The following is a 25,275-nucleotide window of genomic DNA, read 5'->3' on the forward strand; positions in this document are numbered from 1 at the left end:
GGTGTGTTCAAACTGAAATCTAAATTGCAGTGTAAAAATAAAGCAGTCAGTATTTACCCTGCACAGAAACAATATAACCCACCAAATCTAACTCTCTCTGCACATGTTATATCTTCCTGCCCTGCAGTGCACATGGTTTTGCCCAACTGCTAACAAATTTGCTGCTTCGATCAACTCTGAATTACCCCCCTACAACATTATAAAACAGTATTGGCCTAGCGCAGAGGTTAAGAAAAAAGAAAGAACTTCTTTTGTTGGCGCACTCTTTTTACAAAACTAGTTATTTATTATATTATATATATACATACATATATATTTTTTTATATATATTTCTCTATTTTCTTTAGGAGACACTATTTTAGCTTAAACTCATTAAAGGTTACGTTTTAAATCATCTACGATATCACCACTACCAACGGAATTCTCCTCTCATAACTAGTTTTGTAAAAAGAGTGTGCCAACAAAAGAAGTTCTTTCTTCTTTTTTCTCTCTTGCACTCACGACATATATACTGACTTTGTGGCGCACCACCAGCAGCAGTAATATTGACGAATAGTCATATTATTTTCGTTAAGGCTGTTTTCATATTATTACCATTAAGTTTTAAATAAATGTTTTCACTGTCCAGTGCGGAGCCACACCCTACTTTGTTTGTACTAGTGCAGAGGTTCTCAAACGCGGCCCTCAAGGCACCCTAACGGCCCAGGTTTTAAGTATATCCATGCTTGGCCACAGGTGACTTAATTAGTACCTCAGTCAGTTTGATTTAACCATCTGTGCTGAGCCATGGTTAAAACCTGGACCGTTGGGGTGCATTGACGACCACATTTGAGAACCTACTGGCATAGCGCATTGCAGTTCTATTGCGGTTTTTGATAACCATTAAAGAAACCGTACTCTCAGAAAGATAAATGGCATCTATTTGCTTACCCACTAAAGCACAGGATATGAAAATCTAAATCCAAAAAGATTATTATTTTATTTATAAGGTACCACAAAGTGCCTGCAGCGCCATATCTCACCTGAGATGGATTTTCTCCAGTCCAGTATCACCAAGGTCATCATTTGCCCTCTGATGTATATCTCTTTGAGTTTCTATCTTGTGATCATCTGACAGACCATCAACTTTATGGATAAAAACTTCAAAGTTAATGTCAGGGTTCACTTTGTATGCACTGGTCACAGTAAGATGCAATCTAGTGAGAGCTTCCATATAATCATCCTGGGGTTCATAAAGAGAGACAGAATTCAGTGTAAACTTTTACAATACAGTTATTGAAAATCATGCATTTTTTATTTGACTGAGAAAGATAAAATTTAGGGACTAAGCTTTACTACGTTTGTTTTAATGAATGTTTCATTTTAATTGTTGTACTGCTGTTATGATTATGGCCAGGATAACTAGGAAATATTGTATTAATGTGGTCATGACCTCGCCCAATGATACGAGTTTTTGTTATTTTACATAACATGTGGAATCACTGTTTATAAATCAAGAGCTAAGGTATGTAGATGAAGGATACAAGGGGTTAATTTATGCCACAGGCCTGTTTTTATCATCTAGACTAGGCGTTTATGCAGAGATGCTTGGGTGTCACAGATGGCCAGTGATCTGTGGGCTATGGTTGACTGGAAATAGGCATTTGGTGGTAACTATAACTAAATTGTATATTTGGGATCCGATAAAGCCTGGGGGGGGGGGGGGCACTAAAGACAGGGGGGCCCACCTCCACTCCTCTGGCCCTCCATTTCATCCTATACCCCCCAAACTGTGGGCTTGCACAGTACCACATTCCTTTCCTCCCTGTTTGACTCATTTCTCTCTCCTATTCTCTCTCTCTCATGCCCTGAACAAGCCACTTCCATATACAGTGCATCCCTTACTTCTGCTCTTGACTCTGTTGCTCCACCAACCACTATTCATCCTCGCAAATTAACACCTCAACCCTGGCACACCAAATGCACCAGATATCTGCAAAAATGCTCACGTACTGCTGAGCGACACTGGAGGAAATCACGCTCTAAGGCAGACTTCCTCCATTTCAAACTTATGCTTTCATCCTTCAGTGCTGCCATTTCTCTTGCTTAAACAGTCATACTTCGAGAACCTCATCTCCTCCCTGTCTTCCAACCCCCGGCGCCTCTTTGCCACTCTCAGCTCACTCCTCTGCCCACCTCCACCTCGTCTCCCTTCCTCACTCTCTGCTCTTTTGACTTTGCCACTTACTTTACATCCAAAATTGACTCCATACGTCAGGACATCACATCACACCAGACCATCAGCAACCAGCCTCCTCCCATCCCTTACCACCCCTCCCCATCGTTCTCAAAAACTCTGACTTCTTTCTCCCATGCATCTGGTGAGGTAGTCATGGCCCTCATTCATTCCTGTCCCCTCACCACCTCCCCACTTGACCCTATCCCCTCCCGCCTCCTCCACTACCTCTCTCCTTCTGCTTGTTCCCATCTTTCCCACCTTCTCAATCTATCCCTCTCATCAGGCACTGTCCCCTCTGCCTTCAAGCATGCACTCATCTCTCCTATTCTTAAAAAACCTACCCTTGATCCAAACACTCTCTCCAACTACCGACCCATCTCTCTCCTCCCTTTTGCCTTCAAACTCCTTGAGCGTATTGTCGACAACCGCCTTACTTCCTTTCTTTCCTCACACTCACTGCTTGACCCATTCCAGTCTGGCTTCCGTCCTCTCCACTCCACTGAAACTGCCCTTACAAAATTCTGCAATGACCTCCATGCTGCTAAATCTAAGGGCCATTATTACTCTCTACTTATTCTTCTTAATTTCTCTGCTGCTTTTTACACTGTGGACCACCCTCTCCTACTCCAAACCCCTCACTCCATTGATCTGCGTGATACTGCCCTCTCTTGGCTATATTCCTATCTCTCTGACCGTTCATTCTCTGTCTCCTCTCATTACACCACCTCCCCCTCACTTCCACTAACCGTAGGTGTACCCCAAGGTTCAGTCCTTGGTCCTCTTCTTTTCTCTCTCTATACGTCCTCACTAGGTAAGCTCATTAGTTCTTTTGGTTTCCAATATCATCTCTATGCTGATGACACTCAAATCTATCTTTCCTCTCCAGACCTTTCCTCTGCTCTCCTCACTCGTATCTCCAACTGTCTCTCTGATATCTCTGTTTGGATGTCCCAGCGCTTTCTTAAACATAACATATCTAAGACCAAGCTTATCATTCCCCCCCCCCCCCCCCCCCCCACACACACATAACCTCACCTCCTACAATCTCATTATATATTGATGGAACTACTATCTCCTCTAGCCCCCAAGTGCGCTGTCTTGGAGTAATCCTTGACTCCTCCCTCTCCTTCAAACCACACATTCAGCACCTCTCGCAAACCTGCCATTTTCATCTAAAAAATATTTCCAGGATCAGACCCTTTGTCACTGACCTGGGTTGGGGATGTTGTGGACTCGGGGGTGCTTCCGATGGTCGGGAAAAGGAACCACAGGTAGGTCGGAGCAGCGATGGTCGGATATAGGATTTCCTCATACAAGACTCTAACAGTTAGGTTTGGTAAAAGAATGCTGAGGAACTTTATTAAGGGAAGGGAGCAATACAGCGGCACATGAAAGAACGTGAACTTGTAGGCAATGTCAAAAAGTTACTGAAGAATTCATGAGCAATGATGAAGGACACTGTAGAATTTGTGAGCGATGTTTAAAGACACTGGTGAATGAAGAACTTGTGAGCGATGGTAAATGACACTGAAGAATTGTGAGCAATGTTTAAAGACACTGATGAATGAAGAACTTGTGAGCGATGGTGAATGACACTGAAGAATTGGTGAGCGGTGTTTAAAGACACTGATGAATGAAGAACTTGTGAGCGATGGTAAATGACACTGAAGAATTGGTGAGCGGTGTTTAAGGACACTGATGAATGAAGAACTTGTGAGCGATGGTGAATGACACTGAAGAATTGGTGAGCGGTGTTTAAAGACACTGATGAATGACGAACTTGTGAGCGATGGTAAATGACACTGAAGAATTGGTGAGCGGAGTTTAAGGACACTGATGAATGAAGAACTTGTGAGCGATGATAAATGACACTGAAGAATTGGTGAGCGGAGTTTAAGGACACTGATGAACGAAGAACTTGTGAGCGATGATAAATGACACTGAACGCTGGAAGCACTAAGGTTGGTTCGGCCCGCAGGCCTTGCTGAATCCAGGGAGCGCTAGCAACTGCACTGCAGAGGAACACACTAGTTGCTCGGATCACTGGAGACTGTGCTGCAGGAAGGCACCCTGAATGCTAAGTGCACAGGAGTATAGCTGCTGGAAAACACACTGCGTACGGGAGCTCTGGCATCCACTTCAGAAAAGAGACGATACTCAGGCACCGAGGCTCTGCCCGGCGTCTGACTTTGAATCTCCCGCCTCCGCTGGATTGGCGGAACAGTCTGATGACGTCACCTGCTCCCCGCCCACATGATGTCGGGTGTCACTGCGGCGCCTCTGCCCCGGAGAACCGCCGGGAGCCGCGCCAGACAGACGCCGAAGGCCGTGGACCACCGAAGGCGGAGGCCGCAACACAGACCAGCAAGCACGCAGGGGTAAGCACGGCGAACGCCGCCTCTGGCGTGTGACAGTATCCCCTCCTCCAGGAGTGGCCCCCGGACACTTCCCAGGTTTTGTTGGATGTCTGGAATGGAAGATCCGCACCAGTCGGGGAGCCATAACTTCCGTAGCCTTGACCCAGCTCCTCTCCTCGGGGCCAAAACCTTTCCACTCCACCAAATACTGTAGATTCTTGTGAAGATAACGAGAGTCAAGAATAGCTTTGATTTCAAAGTCCGTTCCAGCTTCAGTCTCTGCAGAGGTTGGCCTCGGGGACTTTGAATGGAACCGGTTTAGAATAAGGGGGCGAAGGAGAGAGACATGGAAGGAATTTGGTATCCGGAGGTGGGAAGGCAATCCCAATTTGCAGACAACCGGGTTCAGGACTTGTAACACGGGATAAGGACCAATAAACCTCAGAGCGAACTTCATAGTGGGCACCCTTAACCGAAGATTGCGGGTAGAGAGCCATACCCTGTCACCAGCCTTATATTGGGGAGCTGCTCGTTGCTTCCTGTCCGCAAAGAACTTATAACGGCTGGAGACTCTCTTGAGGTTAGCGTGGACTCGACTCCAAATTTGACTGAAGTGCCGGAGAGTAGAGGCTGCAGCAGGAACATCCTCCGGAGGACAAATGGATAATTCTGGAACTTGGGGATGGAATCCATAATTAATGAAAAATGGGGACTCACCGGTCGAAGAGTGGTACAGATGATTATGGGCAAACTCGGCCCATGGCAACAGTTCCACCCAATCATCTTGCGAGGGAGAGAGGTAAACACGGAGAAAAGTCTCTAAATCTTGATTGACGCGTTCAGTTTGCCCATTGGTTTGTGGATGGTAAGCGGATGAAAACTTGAGTTTTATTTGTAAGGCTGTACAAAGGGCTCTCCAGAATCTTGCAGTGAACTGTACCCCCCGGTCAGAGACGATTTCCTGTGGTAACCCATGCAGGCAGAAATGTTCCCGGATAAATAACAAAGCCAACTTGGGAGCTGATGGTAACTCGGTCAAAGGTACAAAATGTGCCATCTTAGAGAAACGGTCAATAATTACCCAGACGGTATTGTGACCCTTGGAGAGAGGCAATTCAGTGACAAAGTCCATAGAGATATGGGTCCAAGGCCTCATAGGAATGGACAGTGGATGCAACAACCCCGCAGGAGGCAAATGAAGAATTTTGTGCTGAGCACACTGAGGACACGAGTTGACATAACTTTGAATATCCTTCTTCATAGTGTCCCACCAGTAAGATCTTCGTAGAAACTCCCACATCTTTTGAACTCCAGGATGACCGGAAAACTTGGAAATATGAGCCCACTGCAACAACCTTGGTCGGAATTTAGCTGGCACAGACATTCTCCCAGGAGGAGGACCCAGAGCGGTGGGAGCTGCTGAAATAGAAACTGGACTGAGAATCAAAGCCTTTCCAACGGGGTTCTCCTCATCTGAAGCCGTCAAGGAGCGAGATAAAGCATCAGCTTTGGTGTTAAGCGTCCCGGACCGGTACTTAATGACAAACGAGAATCGAGTGAAAAAGAGCGCCCATCTAGCTTGACGGGGATTCAAGCACTGGGCTGTCTTGAGATACAGCAAGTTCTTGTGGTCAGTATAAATCGTAATTAGGTGTTTAGCACCTTCCAATAGATATCTCCATTCTTCCAGGGCAGATTTTATTGCCAAGAGTTCCTGATCTCCGATGGTGTAGTTTCGTTCAGCAGGAGAACTTGCGAGAATGGAAACCACATGGATGCAACTTCCCGTCAGAGGAGTACTGTGAGAGCACGGCACCGATGCCGACCGAGGAAGCATCGACCTCCAAGAAGAATGATTTTGAAAAATTCGGTTTCTGGAGTACCGGAGCGGACAAAAAGGCTGCTTTCAACTGGGCGAAAGCTGCTACAGCTTCAGAAGACCAGTGACTTGGGTCAGACCCCTTTTTGGTTAGAGCAGTAATAGGTGCTACAATGGTAGAGAATCCCTTTATGAATTTCCGGTAGTAATTCGCAAAACCCAGAAATCTTTGTACCGCTTTCAAAGAAAGAGGCTGAGTCCAGTCCCGAATAGCAGGGGGGTTTTCCGGGTCAATGCGAAGCTCCGTACCTGAGATGACGTAACCAAGAAATGGAATTGAAGGAACCTCAAAGGTACATTTGGAGATCTTACCGTAGAGATGATTGCTTCGTAGACGAAGAAGTACCTCCTTGACCTGAATTCTATGCTCCATGAGATTCTTAGAAAATATCAGAATGTCATCCAAGTATACCACTACACTTAGGTATAACATATCTCGGAAGATTTCATTCACAAAACCTTGGAAGGGCATTACCAGATATTCGTAATGCCCATCTCTGGTATTGAAGGCCGTCTTCCATTCATCCCCCTGTCGAATACGAATCAAATTATAAGCTCCCCTTAAGTCGAGCTTCATGAAGACATTGGCTCCGCGAACCCTATCAAATAGTTCCGTGATGAGCGGCAAAGGATATTTGTTCTTAATGGTGATCTAATTTAAGCCGTGGTAGTCAATGCATGGCCTCAACCCTCCGTCCTTCTTCACAAAGCAGAAGCCGGCTCCTGCCGGTGAAGAAGAGGGGCGAATGAATCCTTTCTGCAGATTAGACTTGATATAATCCGACATGGCTTGGGTCTCGGGCAATGTCAAAGGATAAATGCGCCCCCGGGGTGGCATCTTCCCTGGGATGAGCTCAATGGGACAGTCCCAGGGTCTATGGGGTGGTAACTGTTCAGCCGCCTGTTCCAAAAACACGTCTGCGAACTCCCGATAGGCCTCCGGAATGAGCTCCTCATCCGACTTGGAAGATACACGGAGCGGATAGACAGGAGTGAGACAATTAGAATGACAGAATGAACTCCAAGATATTATTTGTGACGACTTCCAGTCGACGTGAGGGTTGTGTACCTTAAGCCAAGGAAGACCAAGAACCAGATCGTGAGGCATCTCCCGAATCACTAGGAACTCCAGATGTTCTTGATGTAGAACTCCAATTTGCAGTTTGATTGGCACTGTGCGACTTGAAATAAGACCATTAGAAATGTGGGTACCATTGATGGCAGTCAGCGTAATAGGTCGTTCGACGGATTGTAACTGTAAACCCAGTTTTTGAACGCAAGAAAGAGAAACAAAATTCCCTGCAGCCCCGGAGTCCAGCAGGGCCTTAACAGGTTTGGCTATAGACCCAGAAAACAAAGACACGGAGAGTAAACAGTCCACTGTCGGAGAAGGTATAGATGTAACCCCTAACTCGACTCCTCCGGAACAAGCTAGGACTGCCCGTTTCCCGGACGGGATTTACAAAACTTGAGAAAGTGATCCGCAGCTCCACAGTAGAGGCAGAGTCTACCCTCACAACGGCGCTGTCGTTCTTCCGGGGACAGCCGAGATCGATTAATTTGCATAGGTTCGTTTGGACTTGGAGTGATCGTTTGCTTAGTCGGGAGAGACCGGAATCTGGATCGTTCAGTCCGACTACGTTCACCACCTCGTTCCTGCATACGAAGATCCACCTTTACACAGAGTGAGATCAACTCTTCTAAGGAATCTGGCAAGTCCCTAGTGATCATTTCGTCCTTTAGACGGTCAGAGAGCCCATTCCAGAAAGCGACCCGGAGAGCATCATTATTCCAGCGCAGTTCCGAAGCTATGGTTTGGAAATGAATCACATACTGTCCCACTGAACGGGAGCCTTGTCGGACTCGGAGCAAATCCGAAGAAGCAGCGGTCGTTCTGCCGGGCTCATCGAAGATCCTACGGAATGACGTGATAAAGTTGGTATAACAGGAAACCAACGGGTCAGAACCTTCAAGCAAGGAAATAATGTATGCCACCTTGGACCGATCTGTGGGGAAGTTGTGTGAAAGAAGTTCAAAATGTACCTCGCATTGGTTGAGAAAACCACGGCAATTCTTTGGATTCCCGTTATAGCTAGAGGCGTGACCTGGTTCCGGGCAAGGATTGAACATTAACAGGGACAACTACTGGAGCGGGTACTGGAGCTGGAGCCGGGACTACAGAAGCCAGAGAAGCCTGAATTTGATCCAGCCGACCAGATAACTCCTGGAGATACTGCATCACTTGGCTTTGTGCTGTCTCCTGACTTTGAACTCGGGAAACCAGATCCTGGATGGCGCTTGCCCCTGGGTTCCGATCCCCCGGGTCCATGGGGCCTGAGTATACTGTCACTGACCTGGGTTGGGGATGTTGTGGACTCGGGGGTGCTTCCGATGGTCGGGAAAAGGAACCACAGGTAGGTCGGAGCAGGGATGGTCAGATATAGGATTTCCTCATACAAGACTCTAACAGTTAGGTTTGGTAAAAGAATGCTGAGGAACTTTATTAAGGGAAGGGAGCAATACAGCGGCACATGAAAGAACGTGAACTTGTAGGCAATGTCAAAAAGTTACTGAAGAATTCATGAGCAATGATGAAGGACACTGAAGAATTTGTGAGCGATGTTTAAAGACACTGGTGAATGAAGAACTTGTGAGCGATGGTAAATGACACTGAAGAATTGTGAGCAATGTTTAAAGACACTGATGAATGAAGAACTTGTGAGCGATGGTGAATGACACTGAAGAATTGGTGAGCGGTGTTTAAAGACACTGATGAATGAAGAACTTGTGAGCGATGGTAAATGACACTGAAGAATTGGTGAGCGGTGTTTAAGAACACTGATGGATGAAGAACTTGTGAGCGATGGTGAATGACACTGAAGAATTGGTGAGCGGTGTTTAAAGACACTGATGAATGAAGAACTTGTGAGCGATGGTAAATGACACTGAAGAATTGGTGAGCGGTGTTTAAGGACACTGATGAATGAAGAACTTGTGAGCGATGAGAAATGACACTGAAGAATTGGTGAGCGGAGTTTAAGGACACTGATGAACGAAGAACTTGTGAGCGATGATAAATGACACTGAACGCTGGAAGCACTAAGGTTGGTTCGGCCCGCAGGCCTTGCTGAATCCAGGGAGCGCTGGCAACTGCACTGTAGAGGAACACACTAGTTGCTCGGATCACTGGAGACTGTGCTGCAGGAAGGCACCCTGAATGCTAGATGCACTGGAGTATAGCTGCTGGGAAACACACTGCGTACGGGAGCTCTGGCATCCACTTCAGAAAAGAGACGATACTCAGGCGCCGAGGCTCTGCCCGGCGTCTGACTTTGAATCTCCCGCCTCCACTGGATTGGCGGAACAGTCTGATGACGTCACCTGCTCCCCACCCACGTGATGCCGGGTGTCATGGCGGCGCCCCTGCCCCGGAGAACCGCCGGGAGCCGCGCCAGCCAGACGACGAAGCCCGTGGACCACCGAAGGCGGAGGCTGCAACACAGACCAGCAAGCATGCCGGGGTAAGCGCGGCGAACGCCACCTCTAGCGTGTGACACCCTTTCTGACTCAGGATGCTACTAAGACTCTTATCCACTCACTGTTCATCTCCAGACTGGACTACTGTAATCTCCTCCTGACTGGCATTCCTGACAAATACCTCTCCCCACTCCAATCTATCCTCAGTGCTGCTGCCCGGCTCATTTTCCTCACCAAACGCACTATGTCCACCTCTCCTCTCTTACAAGACCTTCACTGGCTTCCCTTCCCTTTCAGAATCCATTTCAAGCTTCTCACACTCACTTACAAAGCACTCATCCACTCCTCTCCCATCTACATCTCTGACCTTATTTCCCTTTACACTCCCACCCGTCCTCTTCGCTCTCTTTATGCACGCCGACTCTCCTGCCTACTGATTACTTCCTCCCACTCCTACCTCCAAGATTTCTCACGTGCTGCTCCATTTCTCTACCTCTCCCCCTCAGACTCTCCACCTCTCTACAAACTTCAAACGGTCTCTCAAGACCCACTTCTTCACCAAACCCAGCCAAATCTCATCTTGGTGACAGGGCTGGTACTAGACCTTGTGGAGCTCAGGATGAAGGTTTCCTTTGGGCGCCACCCACATACAAAACAGAGACAGTGCACGCCGAATGCACGCAACAAAAATATACAGGTGTGGGTTTATGGGAAAGAGGTGTGGCCACAGAATAGTACCAATTCTGATTACACCGCACAGTATTGTCCATTATTCACATTAAACCACAAAGTATTGTCTGTTATACACTTTACGCCACACAGTAGAGCCAATTATACACGTTACACAACACAGTAGAGCTGCTTATACATGTTATGCCACAGTAGAGCCACTTATACATGTTACACCACAGTAGAGTTGCTTATATACGTTACACCACAGTAGAGCTGTTTATACACTTTATGCCACAGTAGAGCCACTTATACATGTTACTTTGCAGCTTCTAATGCAGAGAGTTTCTGCAGCAGCAGCTGGGACAGAGAGAGGTGCTAAAGCATCAATTTAGAGAGAGGTGCTGTAGCAGCAGGGGCAGAGAGGTGCTGCAACAGCTGGGGCAGAGAGAGGTGCTGCAGCAGCCAGGGCAGAGAGAGGTGCTGCAGCAGCTTGGGCAGAAAGAGGTGCTGCAGCAGCTTGGGCAGAAAGAGGTGCTGCAGCAGCTGGGACAGAGAGGTGCTGCAGCAGCTGGGACAGAGAGTGGTGTAGCAGGAACAAGTCAAACGTAACAGCCTGTACCAACCGTAGGAGACGTCCACCTGTGAGCTCACACCTGTAAGGGTGAGGTGGAAGCAAAATCATACCTCCTAAATAGTGGTCAGTTATATGTTACCATATGATATATGTGTATGTAATTATTGTGTACATTTTATGTAAAAACTGTGTATAGAAATGTTTTTATTTGTATACCAAGAACAAATATTCAGGTACAAAATCAATGTTTTTATTTAATTAACAACCTAGAGTGATCATCGAGTAAAAGGGTATAAAAAAATTACAAAGGATATAGGGGGTCATTCTGACCCGATTGCACGCTGCAGTTTATCGCTGCGGTGCGATCGGGTCAGAACTGCGCATGCGCCGGCGCATGCCTGACGGGCGAAGGCCGCCGGGCTGCTACGATCGCCTCTGCCTGATTGCGGAACGGCGGCGCTTGGCCGGCATTTCGTGGGCGCGGTCCGGCCAACGCAGGCATGGCCTGACCGAATGGGGGGCGGGCCGCAGCGGCTGCGTGATATCACACGCAGCCGCTGTGGGCAAGGGAGCGAGGAATAGCTCCCGGCCAGCACTCTAAAGCTGCGCTGGTCGGGAGCTGCTCTTGAAGTGCAAAGGCATCGCCATTGTGCGATACCTTTGCACTTCTGTGGGGGGGGGGGGGGCGGCACTGACATGCGGGGCGGGATAGCCCTGTGCTGGGCGTCCCTCCGCATGTCAGTGTGAATGATCGTAGCTGTGCTACGATCATCTCGGAATGACCCCCATATTCCCTAAATACATATATTAGGTATTCCCAGTGCACCTGAGATAATATCTTTCTGCAGGACAGAAGTAACCCTGCTGCACAGCTACAAGCAGACAGTGAGACCTATAAAGAGGGCGGCAGAACTCTGGCATGTGCGGCTGTCAGTGTCTCCTGTCGCCTCTAGCCTGCCCTGTTCCTTACCTAGTCTCCACGTACGGGTCAGTGTGCGACCTTCTGCTTCTCCTACTCCTGCTCTGCGGCTGTCTGTTCAGCGGCCTGAGGTATAGCGGATGGAGGAAGGGGAGAAGGCGACGGCGCAGCTCTTAACTTTTCCGGCGCCTGGAGCTTACGCTCCACCGGAGCCTGCGCTTCACTGGAGCCACACTCGCTACACCCCTGATTAAACAATCACCAACATTCAAAACTGGCTTCCTTGTTTCTCAGCTAAATTAAAGTGGTATCTTCAGCGACATATATACTGTAGTACATCATCATAAGGTACATCCTCATCAGCACAAACAAGTCCTAGTTATGGTGGAAGTGATCTGTCTGCTCAGTCCAAGTGCTGAAGAGCTGGATCCAATCTGGCCACACACAGATTATTTTATTGCTGTTGCTTTATGTTGCCACCTTCACACTTTAGAGCACCTTGTTATGATTGCACTATAACTTAATAACAGTATAAAAGAGCCACAGGATATTATGGAGGAAGTTCATACCATAAATTCTTACCTGTGAATCAATGACAAATATTAGAGCTCCTGTTCCTCTAAATATCATTTCGTAGTCAAAAGTGGGATCAAAGAAATCAATCTGACCTGGGAAATCCCAAATCTGGAAGTTTACAAAAGAGCTATTTGAGACATCTTCCCGGCATATCTTGTTTGTACTCTCTAGAAAAAGCGTCTCATTGGGGGACATTTTATGAAACACTACTTTCTGGATTGAAGATTTCCCACTCCTTCGTAATCCCATTAACAGGATTCTTGGCTTCACCTCTGAGCTGAAGGGATCAGTGAAATCTAAAACTGTAATAGAAAATTACAAAACATTGGTATAAATAAATCTTTCCCAACAGACACAAACATTTACTGGGTGGGTTATATTGTTTCTGTGCAGGGTAAATACTGGCTGCTTAATTTCTACACTGCAATTTAGATTTCAGTTTGAACACACCCCACTCAAATCTAAAGGGCCGTATTCACGGGCCGATTAGGGTAGAGATGTGTGCTCTATAGATTAACCCCGTCATATACACAAATAGAAAACCACAGCACTCACCACCCCAGAAGCGGGGTACAGCAAAGCACATACCACCCCTTTGAGTGGTTAGTGCATTGCTGTACCCCGCTTCTGGAGTGGTGAGTGCTGTGGTTTTCTGTTTGTGTATATGACGGGGTTAATCTATGGTTAACTCTTATTAACCGTGGCCACTAGCTTTCTCATGCACCCCTGTGTGGACCCTATTATCCTGAACCTGTCTCAGCTGTTCCTTAGCAATCTATCTAATCCAATGTACCTTTTAAAGCCATAAAGTGTGTGGCATGTGCACATTAAATCTAGCAGGCAGATGATGTGTGTAACAGCAGTGAAGTAGTCAGGTTTTAAGACTATGTGGTAGTATAGGACCTGCATGAAGGTGGGGTACCTTGGCGAGCGGTTTGCAGGCTTCCGTGCATTGGCCAATCCACTAACTAAACCCCCATCATTTATTTATTGAATTGTTGAGGATAAGTGAGCTTACTTTGGTGAGTGCTGGGTTTTCTGTTTGTATGTATTAGAGTGATGTGGTCATGGGCTACATGCCCTGTGAGTGGTAAGTGCAGCTGTGTGCCCAGCTTCTGGGGTGGCGAGTGCTGTGTTACGTGCACCCCACCCTATGAGTGGTTGGTGCTTTGCTGTACCCCGCTTCTGGGGTGGTGAGTGCTGTGGTTTTCTGTGTGTGTGTGTGTGTGTGTGTGTGTGTGTGTGTGTGTGTGTGTGTGTGTGTGTGTGTATATGTATATATATATATATATAGCATTCCAATTCAGCCGGCACTCCTTGCTTAAACCCAGCTGATCCCGGTGTCCAGTGCAAAAACATCCATCTACTTCCACAACAAGCACGGCACTCCAGGGATTCGTTTCTAACAGCTTTTAATGACGGTGTCTACACCGTCATTAAAAGCTGTTAGAAACGAATCCCTGGAGTGCCGTGCTTGTTGTGGAAGTATATATATATATATATATATATATATATATATATATATATAATTTAGTTGGCAGTACAGAATCTTGAAAAGTGTCACAATGGCCTTTGATATCATATTGTAACAGTAGACAATAACTAATGCCAGCACTGGGATAACATAGGACACAGAATCTAATAGGACCTGGATTTTGAGGGTCTTGCCACCACCCCGTATGTCTCACGAAGGCCTACGCCTCATTACTTATATTGCCTGTCCAGTAACCTCCGCCTACAGTCACTAGCCTTGGGATTAATTTAACACCGAAGGGGGCACAACACCATCAACAAGCCATAACCTTAGCCTATATTATCTGATCTTACTTCTCCCAATCTTTATAACTTTTAAGAGTTTTATAGTTGTAGAAATTGTACTGGTTTCTTGAAATAAACTGTTGCACTGTCATTTTAGAATACAGCTGTAAATTAGCACACCTCTTCTTAATCCTGTTTTATCAGCCTGCCTGCTCATTCTTGCACAGCCCCTTCTTTCAGTGTCAGTTGAAAAAACTATTCTCATTGTCAAAATCAGACTTTAATAACATTTAATAACATTAGCCATATGCAATAACAAGTGCCCTAATGTAGGATTAAGAATTTGCTGTAGACTGGCACCTGTCATAACTCTTGGGTAGATGGTAGGATTTCCCTGAGCAGAGATGCGAGTCTAACTGCAAGGGGGTTGCTTGATAAGCAGTTTGCAGCCCTCTGACTAGGTTCCTATTGTACGTGGCTGGTGGACATACTGGGCTGTCTTACCAGCAGTGTAGGCCCCTGGACAAAGCAATGCTAATTACTCCTTTACTGCACAGATGTGGGAGATGGGGTGGGAGGGAGAACACTAAACTGTAGAAGGTTGCTTTGGGTTGAATGAAGGGGCCCCCGGTACATGACTTCCAGGGTGGCCGGGGGTATTTAAAATGCAGGGGAGGGGTGGATAGTGGAGTTGGCTTAATATTCATCATTTGCTGGTGGGTGAGTAGCTTGCTTGACTGCAGATATCTCCAGTTCCTGTAAATCCATTTCATAGCTTTCAATAGGATAAAAAACTAGAGAGTCCCATCTTTCAGGAGGTACTGGGGATTTGGGGATCAGAGTTCAGGAGCCAGGGCAATCCACAGACGAAAATATAAAACTGCATACCGGGCTTGTGGAGCTGGAGCACGGACCAGCTGCTAGAAGGCTGATATCTCTGACTCTGGGCAAGATGCCAGTATCAACTGAAAGGGGAGAGTCCCAGCTTTTGGAGTATACCCTCAGAAAAACTACATCAGACAGAACCCGAGATATCTGGCTGAGAAGAGCAATTAACAGGCTTGGATGAGGACTAGTTCTTTGAAGTCGGATATCTCCGGTTCCCCAGGGCCAATTTTCAAAAACCTGGTACCCATGGAAAAGGGGACCCTCAGCTATAAGCCTAGGACCCTTATACTCCTGGGGCCCTTGAGCAACTGCCCATTGAGACCATATGAAAAGACGGCCCTGGGACATGGGGAGGCATGGGGGCAGACAAAAAGACTGGTTGCTGTGAGGTGCACCGAAGTAACAAGACTGGGTCAGATCCAGACAGGCAATGCGGTTCTAGAGAGTAAGCAGAATCAGGTCTAGAAATAGCTTAAGTTAATACCAGGAAATCCCTAGGAGCAGTACCAGGGATTGAGCATTATAGAGTCAGAAGGATAGCTAAGGTCAAAACCAGGAAGTCACTTAGGAGCTGTACCAGGGAAGGCAAGGCAAAGATAATAGTTAGACAAACCAAACAGTGGGAATCACACTGGGAGTAAGAGAGAACCAGATGATGGAGTCTAACACTGTGGCATAGAATAGTATTCAGAGACTTCCTTTATATGGAGGAATTAAAATTTAGTTCCACCTAATGTCACACGCATCTCTATGAGAGCCATAGCCAATTGTGACAGCTTACTGAAGCGGGGTCCCCACAGCTGCCGAGGACAGGGACCACCGGTGAGCCAGCAGGGCATTACAGCGTGACGGGTGTAGACAGGCACTGCTGCCCTAGGGGACCAGTGCTGCCGGACCTGGTAAGTACGAGCCAGGCTCCGGCGAGATAACACAGTTGATCAAATCCCAGGGCTTTGTGGCTCGTTTTACAGCCTCAACCAAAACTTTGTCTGTGGCATTGCAAAGGGGGGTGTGAGCATGGGGCCTATTCAGAAACATCTACATGTACATTAAACACAATCGCGGGTTGTTTGCCACGACTAGTGTGCTCGCAACCGTGTGCGTGCACTGTGTACACACCCACAACCCTTAGGATCGCAGGACCAGAATCACAGCCATTCAGAGGCGGAACTACCGCCAGTGCAACCAGTGCGTTGCACTGGGGCCCGCCACTGTCCAGGGGCCCAACGCATGTAATGAGTCAAACTGACTCATTGCATGCCGCTGTGTGCTGCGGGCAACCGCTGCCCGCAGCCGCCCGCAGCATACAGGAGAGGAGCGCAGCGCAACGGTCACAGGGGTAAGGAGAAGGAGGTAGCCACAGCAGCGCTTTGCTACTGGTTGAGGCGCTGCTGCTGCTGTCCCTCTGCTTCACTATAGGCTGTCTTCCGAGAACAGCCTATAGTGAAGCAGAGGGACAGCAGCAGCAGCGCCTCCACCAATAACACAGGGCTGCTGCGGCTCCCTCCTCCGGCTCCCTCATCCTCCTTCTCTCTTGCCCAGGAATCGTGATCTGCCAGAAGCTGAACCGAGGAGCCTGAGCCAGCGGAGAGGGTAAGTATAATTCTCTTTCTTTCTTTCTTTCTTTCTTTCTTTCTTTCTTTCTTTCTTTCTTTCTTTCTTTCTTTCTTCTCTTTCTTTCTTTCTTTCTTTCTTTCTTTCTTTCTTTTTCTCTTTCTTTCTTTCTTTCTTTCTTTTTCTCTTTTCTCTTTCTTTCTTTCTTTCTTTCTTTCCTTCTTTCTTTCCTTCCATGTGTAACAAGGGCGACGCTGCCTGGCGCTATGTGCAACAAGGGCGACGCTGTCTGGCGCTATGTGTAACAAGGGCGACGCTGTCTGGCGCTATGTGTAACAAGGGCGACGCTGTCTGGCGCTATGTGTAACAAGGGCGACGCCGTCTGCCACTATGTGTAACAAGGGCGACGTCGTCTGCCGCTATGTGTAACAAGGGCGACGCCGTCTGCCGCTGTGTGTAACAAGGGCGACGCCGTCTGCCGCTGTGTGTAACAAGGGCGACGCCGTCTGCCGCTATGTGTAACAAGGGCGACGCCGTCTGCCGCTATGTGTAACAAGGGCACGCCGTCTTCCGCTATGTGTAACAAGGGGACGCTGTCTGCCATAATGTGTAAAAAGAGGAATCTGTCCGCCGTAAGGTGTAAAAGGCTCTCTACCTGGTGTAGTGGTGCTACTGTGCGGTGTAATTTGAATAATGGGGACTACTGTGCACTGTTTTATGAATTGGTATTATTTTGTGGCCACACCCCTTCCCCACGAAGCCACGCCACTATGTATTTTTGCGCGCGCCTACGGCGCGCACTGCCCCTGTTTTGCATGCAGGGGTGGGGCTCCAATGCCGTTTCTTGCACACAGTGCTAAAATGTCTAGTTACGGCACTGTTGCTAGGTATCCATTTCTCTGGCCCTGAGCAGGTCCCCCTCACCAGATCCTCTCCAGGGGTGAGGGGGTGGACTTGGATGGGATGGGGGGGGGGGCAAAGCATTTTGTCGCACCTGGGCCCACCGCTCGCTAGTTCCGCCACTGCAGCCATTACTAGTTATTTTGGAGTGAACATTTCTTTCATTTAATGGATATTGCTAAGAAACAATTTAGTGAAGATACATTGTGCTTGGAGTTTTTTTTTTTTTATTATCTTTTTTCATTGTTATTGTGTATTGGTGAGATTGAAGCATTCTGATTCTATTTCTTTCTTATAATTATGCTTTCTACTCTGGAGTAGAATGGCAGCCTATAATTCTAAAATCACTGACTGATGGACAACTTCGCACAGCTGCAGAGATCCAAGATGGCACCCAGAACCAGGAATTGTGGATCCATCAAGGCACCCAGAAAGCTTGTTAAAGTCTCTGTCAAAGCTTCCCACCAACCCACAGAGGCAGTGCACTGACCAGAGTCAGCCGTTGGGACCAAATCCAAAATGGTCCAGATACCTGCAAAGTCAGTCTCCTACACCATGACCAGGCCACTCCGTGCCGTAATTATGATAAATTTCCTCTTAGAACAGAGATTCTTGACCTGCGGTACCTGTGCCCCCTGCAAGCATGAAATGCTCAAGATGGGCATACGAGGCACTCCAATAAATGTTCCATTACAAAGCTGGCACCAGTATACTTAGTCACATTTTGGGTTCTGGTGAAAGAGGTTAGTGTGTATGTAAGAGAGGTGTATGAAACAAGAAATTGTAATGTGAAGATGTGGTACTAATCAAAAGAGAAACTTGTTTCAGAATCATCATTGTTGAAAAAAAAAAAAAAAGCCCCCAAGCCACAACGCGTCTGTGTACACTGTGTATCATGGTTAAAGTATAGCTTTCTGTTATTGGGGGGAATGTAATAGGGTGTGAGAATCAGAAAGTGAGAGATTTTGTGAGAGTTCTCCTGGTTTTTTTGTTTTTTTTTAAAGTGTCAATCATTTACATAGCGAAATCAATCTACTATCCAACTAAATGGATAGTAGGTCCAACTAGGGGGCTAATTCAGACCTGATAGCTGCTATGCCAATGGCTGTCTTAGCCCTGCGATCAGGCAGAGGCGGTCGCTGGGTGGGAGGGCGCGGTCCAGGCAACGCAGGTGTGCCCGGACCGTTGGGGTGGCAGGCTGCTATGGCTGTGTGGAATTTTAAACAGGGCAGAGGGGTGGAAGGGAGAATTTTCAGTTTTTATATAAGCAGATTTTTTTATTTTTGGTCAAGTTGGAGAGGATGCTGTTTAAATTTTTCTAATATTGGATGTTAGAATGGTAGGTGCAATCTCAAATAGGTTTACGTCCTATAGAACTACCTACTTACTTCATAGTACAAAGTTATTATACATATTAATGATAGATGATAAGGGATACAAGAAAAAAAATATGAGAACTAAAGGGATACAAGCATTTATAAGGTTAAGGACCACTGTTCTAGAATTCAGCTCTGTCTAGCCTCACTAACAGTATAATTTACACTGATCATCAGCAGGGAGAAAATACATGTGTAAATCTAGGCATGCTGCATAAAATCGGAGTACATTTGTACAGAAACAACCACAAGTTGCACTTGCACTTTTGGAGGTACATTTTTCTACTTCGTATATCACCTTTATGGTGCAAGAATGGGGCATATCTCGAAAAGTCTGATTCACTGATAAAATATATGTTTATATGCAGGGGCGTCTCTAGAGAGGAGGAGACCCGTGTGCAGACTCCGTGTGTGGGTCCCCTCCTCTCCCGTAGCCATTGCGTCACTGCTAGCGCTCTGAGCGCTGTAGACTCTGGCACAGTGCCAGAGTCTACAGCGCATGCGCAGGACTCTGAAAAATGGCAGCCGTGACATTTTTTCGGAGTCCTGCGCATGCGCTGTACACTCTGGCACTGTGCCAGAGTCTCTAGTGGTCTTTGCGCTAGCAGCGGCGCGATGACTACGGGAGAGGAGGGGCCCACACACTGTCAGCGATGGACTCTGGAAAGGTAAGTATAGGAGAAATGGGTGCAGTGTGTGCGGTGTGGGCCCCCCCTGGACTCTGGGGCCCGTGTGCACCGCACACACTGCACCCATTATAGAAACGCCAATGTTTATATGTATTTACAGGGGCATATTAAGAGATGGATACTGCATACAGGCCTCCCTCCTCTCTGGCCGACAGCGCAGTGAGACAAGCAGAGCCGTAACTACGTGTGTGCCAAGGGGGCTTGGCACACAGCGCAGTTGCCCTGGGGGCGCACGGCCAGCGGCATGTAATGAGTCAAATTGACTCATTACATGCCGCCTCTGTGTGCGCCGTGCGCCGCGCTGGAGGAGAGAGACCAGCGCCGGAGGCAGCGGACAAGGAGGAGGAGGGAGGGGGAGCAGGGAGCCGCAGCAGCGCTATGTTATTGGTAGTAAGCGCCGCTGCAGCATCCCCCTCTCCTTCCGTATTGGATGCCTGGCAGCCAATACAGAAGGAGAGGGGGATGCTGCAGCGGTGCTTACTACCAATAACATAGCGCTGCTGCGGCTCCCTGCTCCCCCTCCCTCCTCCTCCTTCTCATCTCACTGCCGCCACCGAGGGAGCAGCACGAGGAGCCTGTCAGCGGGGAGAAGGTAAGTATATCCCCCCCCCCCCTCTCTCTCTCTCTCTCTCTCTCTCTCTCTCTCTCTCTCTGTCTCTCTCTCTCTGTCTCTCTTTCTCTCTCTCTCTCTCTCTCGGACACCGCCTGCCGCAATGTGTAAAAAATGGGACTGGCTGCCGCAATGTGTAAAAAATGGGACTGGCTGCCGCAATGTGTAAAAAATGGGGATGGCTGCCGCAATGTGTAAAAAATGGGACTGGCTGCCGCAATGTGTAAAAAAATGGGACTGGCTGCTGCAATGTGTAAAAAATGGGACTGGCTGCCGCAATGTGTAAAAAATGGGACTGGCTGCCGCAATGTGTAAAAAATGGGACTGGCTGCCGCAATGTGTAAAATGGGACTGGCTGCCGCAATGTGTAAAAAATGGGGACTGGCTGCCGCAATGTGTAAAATGGGGTCCTGGCTGCCGCAATGTGTAAAATGGGACTGGCTGCCGCAATGTGTAAAAAGGGGGACTGGCTGCCGCAATGTGTAAAAAATGGGACTGGCTGCCGCAATGTGTAAAAAATGGGGATGGCTGCCGCAATGTGTAAAAAATGGGACTGGCTGCCGCAATGTGTAAAAAATGGGGATGGCTGCCGCAATGTGTAAAAAATGGGACTGGCTGCCGCAATGTGTAAAAAATGGGGATGGCTGCCGCAATGTGTAAAAAATGGGACTGGCTGCCGCAATGTGTAAAATGGGACTGGCTGCCGCAATGTGTAAAAAATGGGGACTGGCTGCCGCAATGTGTAAAATAGGGTCCTGGCTGCCGCAATGTGTAAAATGGGACTGGCTGCCGCAATGTGTAAAAAGGGGGACTGGCTGCCGCAATGTGTAAAAAATGGGACTGGCTGCCGCAATGTGTAAAAAATGGGACTGGCTGCCGCAATGTGTAAAAAATGGGGATGGCTGCCGCAATGTGTAAAAAATGGGACTGGCTGCCGCAATGTGTAAAAAATGGGGATGGCTGCCGCAATGTGTAAAAAATGGGACTGGCTGCCGCAATGTGTAAAATGGGACTGGCTGCCGCAATGTGTAAAAAATGGGGACTGGCTGCCGCAAAGTGTAAAATGGGGTCCTGGCTGCCGCAATGTGTAAAATGGGACTGGCTGCCGCAATGTGTAAAAAGGGGGACTGGCTGCCGCAATGTGTGTAAAGGGGGACACCGTCTACCGTAATGTGTAAAAACGGGGACGCTGTCTGCTGTAATTGTAAAAAAGGGACGCTGTCTGCCGCAATGTGTAAAAAGAAGGACCGGCTGCCGCAATGTGTTAAAAGGGAGACTGGCTGCTGTAATGTGTAAAAAGGGGGACTGGCTGCCGCAATGTGTAAAAAGGGTCTATCTGCCGCAATGTGTAAAAAGGGGGACTGGCTGCCGCAATATGTAAAAAGGGGGACACTGTCTGCTGTAATGTATAAAAGGGGCTCTACCTGATGTAGTGGCGCTACTGTGCAGCGTAATTTGAATAATGTAGACTACTGTGCACCGTAGTATGAATTGCTATTATTTTGTGGCCACGCCCCTTCCCCGTGAAGCCACGCCCCTAGAATTTTTTTGCGCGCCTACGGCGCGCTCTGCCCCTATCTTACATGGGGTGGGGGGCGCCACTGTCGTTTCTTGCACACAGCGCTAAAATGCCTAGTTACGGCACTGGAGACAAGACTGGGAGATGTACTAAGCCTTGAAAAGTGATACATTTCATGGAGATAAAGTTCCGGACAGTCAGCTCCTAACTGCCATGTTACAGGCTGGGTTTGAAAAATGACAGGAGCTGAATGGCTGGTACTTTATCACAATGCTGTTTATCACTTTTCAAGGCTTAGTACATCCGGCCTTCTGAGCACTAGGGTCACTAGGAGACCCTAGCGCTGTCCCAGAGTCCAGTGCACATGTGCAGGTCTCTGGGAAAATGGCCACCACACCATCTTCCCGGTGATATGTGCAGTGCTGCTGCCGCCAACATGGGACTCTGCAGGGGTAAGTATTCAAGAAATTGATGCAGGGTGTGCAGTGTGGGCCCCCCTTGCACCCATTATAGATACACCACTGTATTTATATGTTTTTTAAATAAATTAACTTTGTTCTAACCAGGATTTTACTGTCACAAAATATATTCCTGATAGACATTTTGGAGTGGGCATAGCTCTAAAGCTTTCAACATACAGCGTTTTTTTAATAATGAAGTCTTCTCACTAAGCCGCAGCCAATCCGGCAGCCCTGCTCCTCATCTCTGCAAAGGAAGCGGAGTAGTTAGGGGCAGGAGAGATCAGGCCATGGGGCGGAGGTTGTGTCTATGCTCCCTTCATGATCAGGACCTGGAAGTGACATAACGAAAGGGCAGGAGAGAACTTCCACCCTTACAGCACCTAAATGTTTTCTCCGTTCGTTTGAGGTTTTATTTTATTTTTTCTATGCACCATTGGACCCTCACGGGCTCGCTTCGCTTGCCACGCTTCGGGCTCAGTGTCTCGCTTCGCTCGCCACAGGTTACTATTCCAAATAGTTTGTGACATGGACCCAGGGGCTTATGGGAAAGGTCCTCTCCATGAAGGGAAACTAGACGCTACCATGGGGCGGACGCCCACACTTGTAAACAGCGCACATCCTGGCCGGATGCAGCAGAGAGGGAACAAAGCACTGGCAGTGACCAGTGCAGTGCCAATCAGTGGCGTAACTAGAAGTTTTTCTCCCCCAAGCCAAAAAATTCTTCGGCGCCCCCCCCATCCCCCATAATTGGCACTATTAAAGGGATAAACATGCGCGCGCCACAAAAAGGGGTGTGGCTTTGTTTGGTGGGTGTGGCTTTGCATAAAGGGGCGTGGCATTGCAGGAAAAGACTTCCTTATACCCCAGTTTTGCAACCTGCACGCCCAGACGTTAGCCACCACAGGAAAGAAAAATAATCCTGATTCATGCCCCTTACATTATTTGTCATTTTTCCTCCTTATAGTAATGCCCAGTATACATTATGCCACATACTGCAATGGCCCTTAGACATTATTCCACACACAATAATGCACATGACACAATATGCACACAATATAAAAGCCCCCGACACATTATGCCACACACCGTAATGCCTGTGACACATGACGACAGGAATCGCAATGCCCGTTATACATTATGCTACACACTGCAATGCCCCTGATACATTATAGCACATACAATGTCTGTGACACATTATGCCACACACCGTAATGCCTGTGACACATTATGCCACACACCGTAATGCCTGTGACACATGACGACAGGAATCGCAATGCCCGTTATACATTATGGTACAAACTGCAATGCCCCTGATAGATTATAGCACATACAGTGCCTGTGACACATTATGACACACACTGCAATGACCCTGAGACATTATACCACATACCACAATGCCCGTGATATAGTTTACAACACACAGTAATGCCTGACACTTACCGCAATGCCCGTTATACATTATGCCACACTGCAATGACCCTGAGACATTATACCACATACCACAATGCCCGTGATATAGTATACAACACACCGTAATGCCTGACACATTATGACACACACCGCAATGTCCGTGATACATTATGCCACACACTGCAATGACCCTGAGACATTATACCACATATCACAATGCCCGTGATATAGTATACCATACACCGTAATGCCTGTGACACATACCGCAATGCCCATTTTACATTATGCCACACTGCAATGCCCCTGAGACATTATACCACATACCACAATGCCCGTGATATAGTATGCCACACACCGTAATGCCTGTGACACATTATGACACACACCGCAATGTCCGTGATACATTAGGCCACACACCGTAATGCCCATTACACATTAAGTCCTACAGTAAGGCTTCTAATTACTTTTAAATTACCTGCTCGTTGCCAGGGGTTTCATGCTCTTGGTTCCATGCACGGTGCCAGGGGTTTTCATGCTCAGGGTGTCATGCTCGTTGCCAGGTGTTTCATGCACTGGGTGTCATGCTCATTGCCAGGGGTTTCATGCACTGGGTGTCATGCTCGTTGCTAGGGGGTAGTGCTTGTTGCTAGGGCTGTGCTCCCAGTGCCACATATGTCCCCAGTGCCAGATATTCCCCCACGGTGCCAGGTACTCACATGCCCCCAGTGCCAAATATAGCCCCCCCCAGTGCCAGGTACACATACAGTACCATATGTGCCCCCCCAGTGCCATATATGTCCCATCAGTGCACTCCCCCAGTGCCATATATGCCCCCTCAGTGCCATATATGCCCCCTCAGTGCCCCCCCCAGTGCCATATATGCCCCCTCAGTGCCATATATGCCCCCTCAGTGCCCCCTCAGTGCCATATATGCCCCCTCAGTGCCCCCCCAGTGCCATTTATGTCCCCTCAGTGCTCCCCCGCTGCTGTGAAGGAGGGTCAAGGAGGGCACAGCGAACGCCTCTCCCGTGTCCCTCATGCATCTCCGTCGAGTCTAATAAAGGAAGTGCCGGTTCGTAAGCCAATCAGAGCTCACGAACGGCACGTCCTTTATTAGACTCGACGGAGATGCAGGAGGGACACGGGAGAGGGGCGCGCTGTGCCCTCCGTGTCCCTCTGTCAAAGTCGAAAAATATTGTTATACATATCCATTGTACTAACCCCTCATGCACATGCACGCTGCTCGTGCACCCGGTCCCCCGTGCGTACACATATCCGCAAGTTGCGTAAGAGACGCTCCGGCGACTCGTGCGCATGATATGTGTATTTACGGCGGAGTTTGTGAGCGTGTAGCGTGCGACTCGAACATAGCATATTTAACCCAAATAGTGCATTTTGTAGATATAGTTTCCTTAGATCATGTCAGCGAGTAATGTTA

General features: G+C 47.9%; 1 protein-coding gene across 1 annotated transcript in view; it reads right to left on the reverse strand.

The window, feature by feature from the left end:
* Positions 1-25,275, reverse strand: part of RRAGD (Ras related GTP binding D) — a 105,086-nt gene that overhangs the window by 45,384 nt on the left and 34,427 nt on the right. The window contains exons 2-3 of the mRNA XM_063916977.1: positions 12,679-12,974; positions 1,023-1,222 (exon numbers count right to left, since the gene is read on the reverse strand). Coding sequence (XP_063773047.1) covers positions 1,023-1,222; positions 12,679-12,974 — 496 coding nt within the window. The remainder of the gene's footprint in view (positions 1-1,022; positions 1,223-12,678; positions 12,975-25,275) is intronic.

This window comes from Pseudophryne corroboree, chromosome 4 (assembly GCF_028390025.1).
Source record: "Pseudophryne corroboree isolate aPseCor3 chromosome 4, aPseCor3.hap2, whole genome shotgun sequence".
Classification (NCBI taxonomy): domain Eukaryota; kingdom Metazoa; phylum Chordata; class Amphibia; order Anura; family Myobatrachidae; genus Pseudophryne; species Pseudophryne corroboree.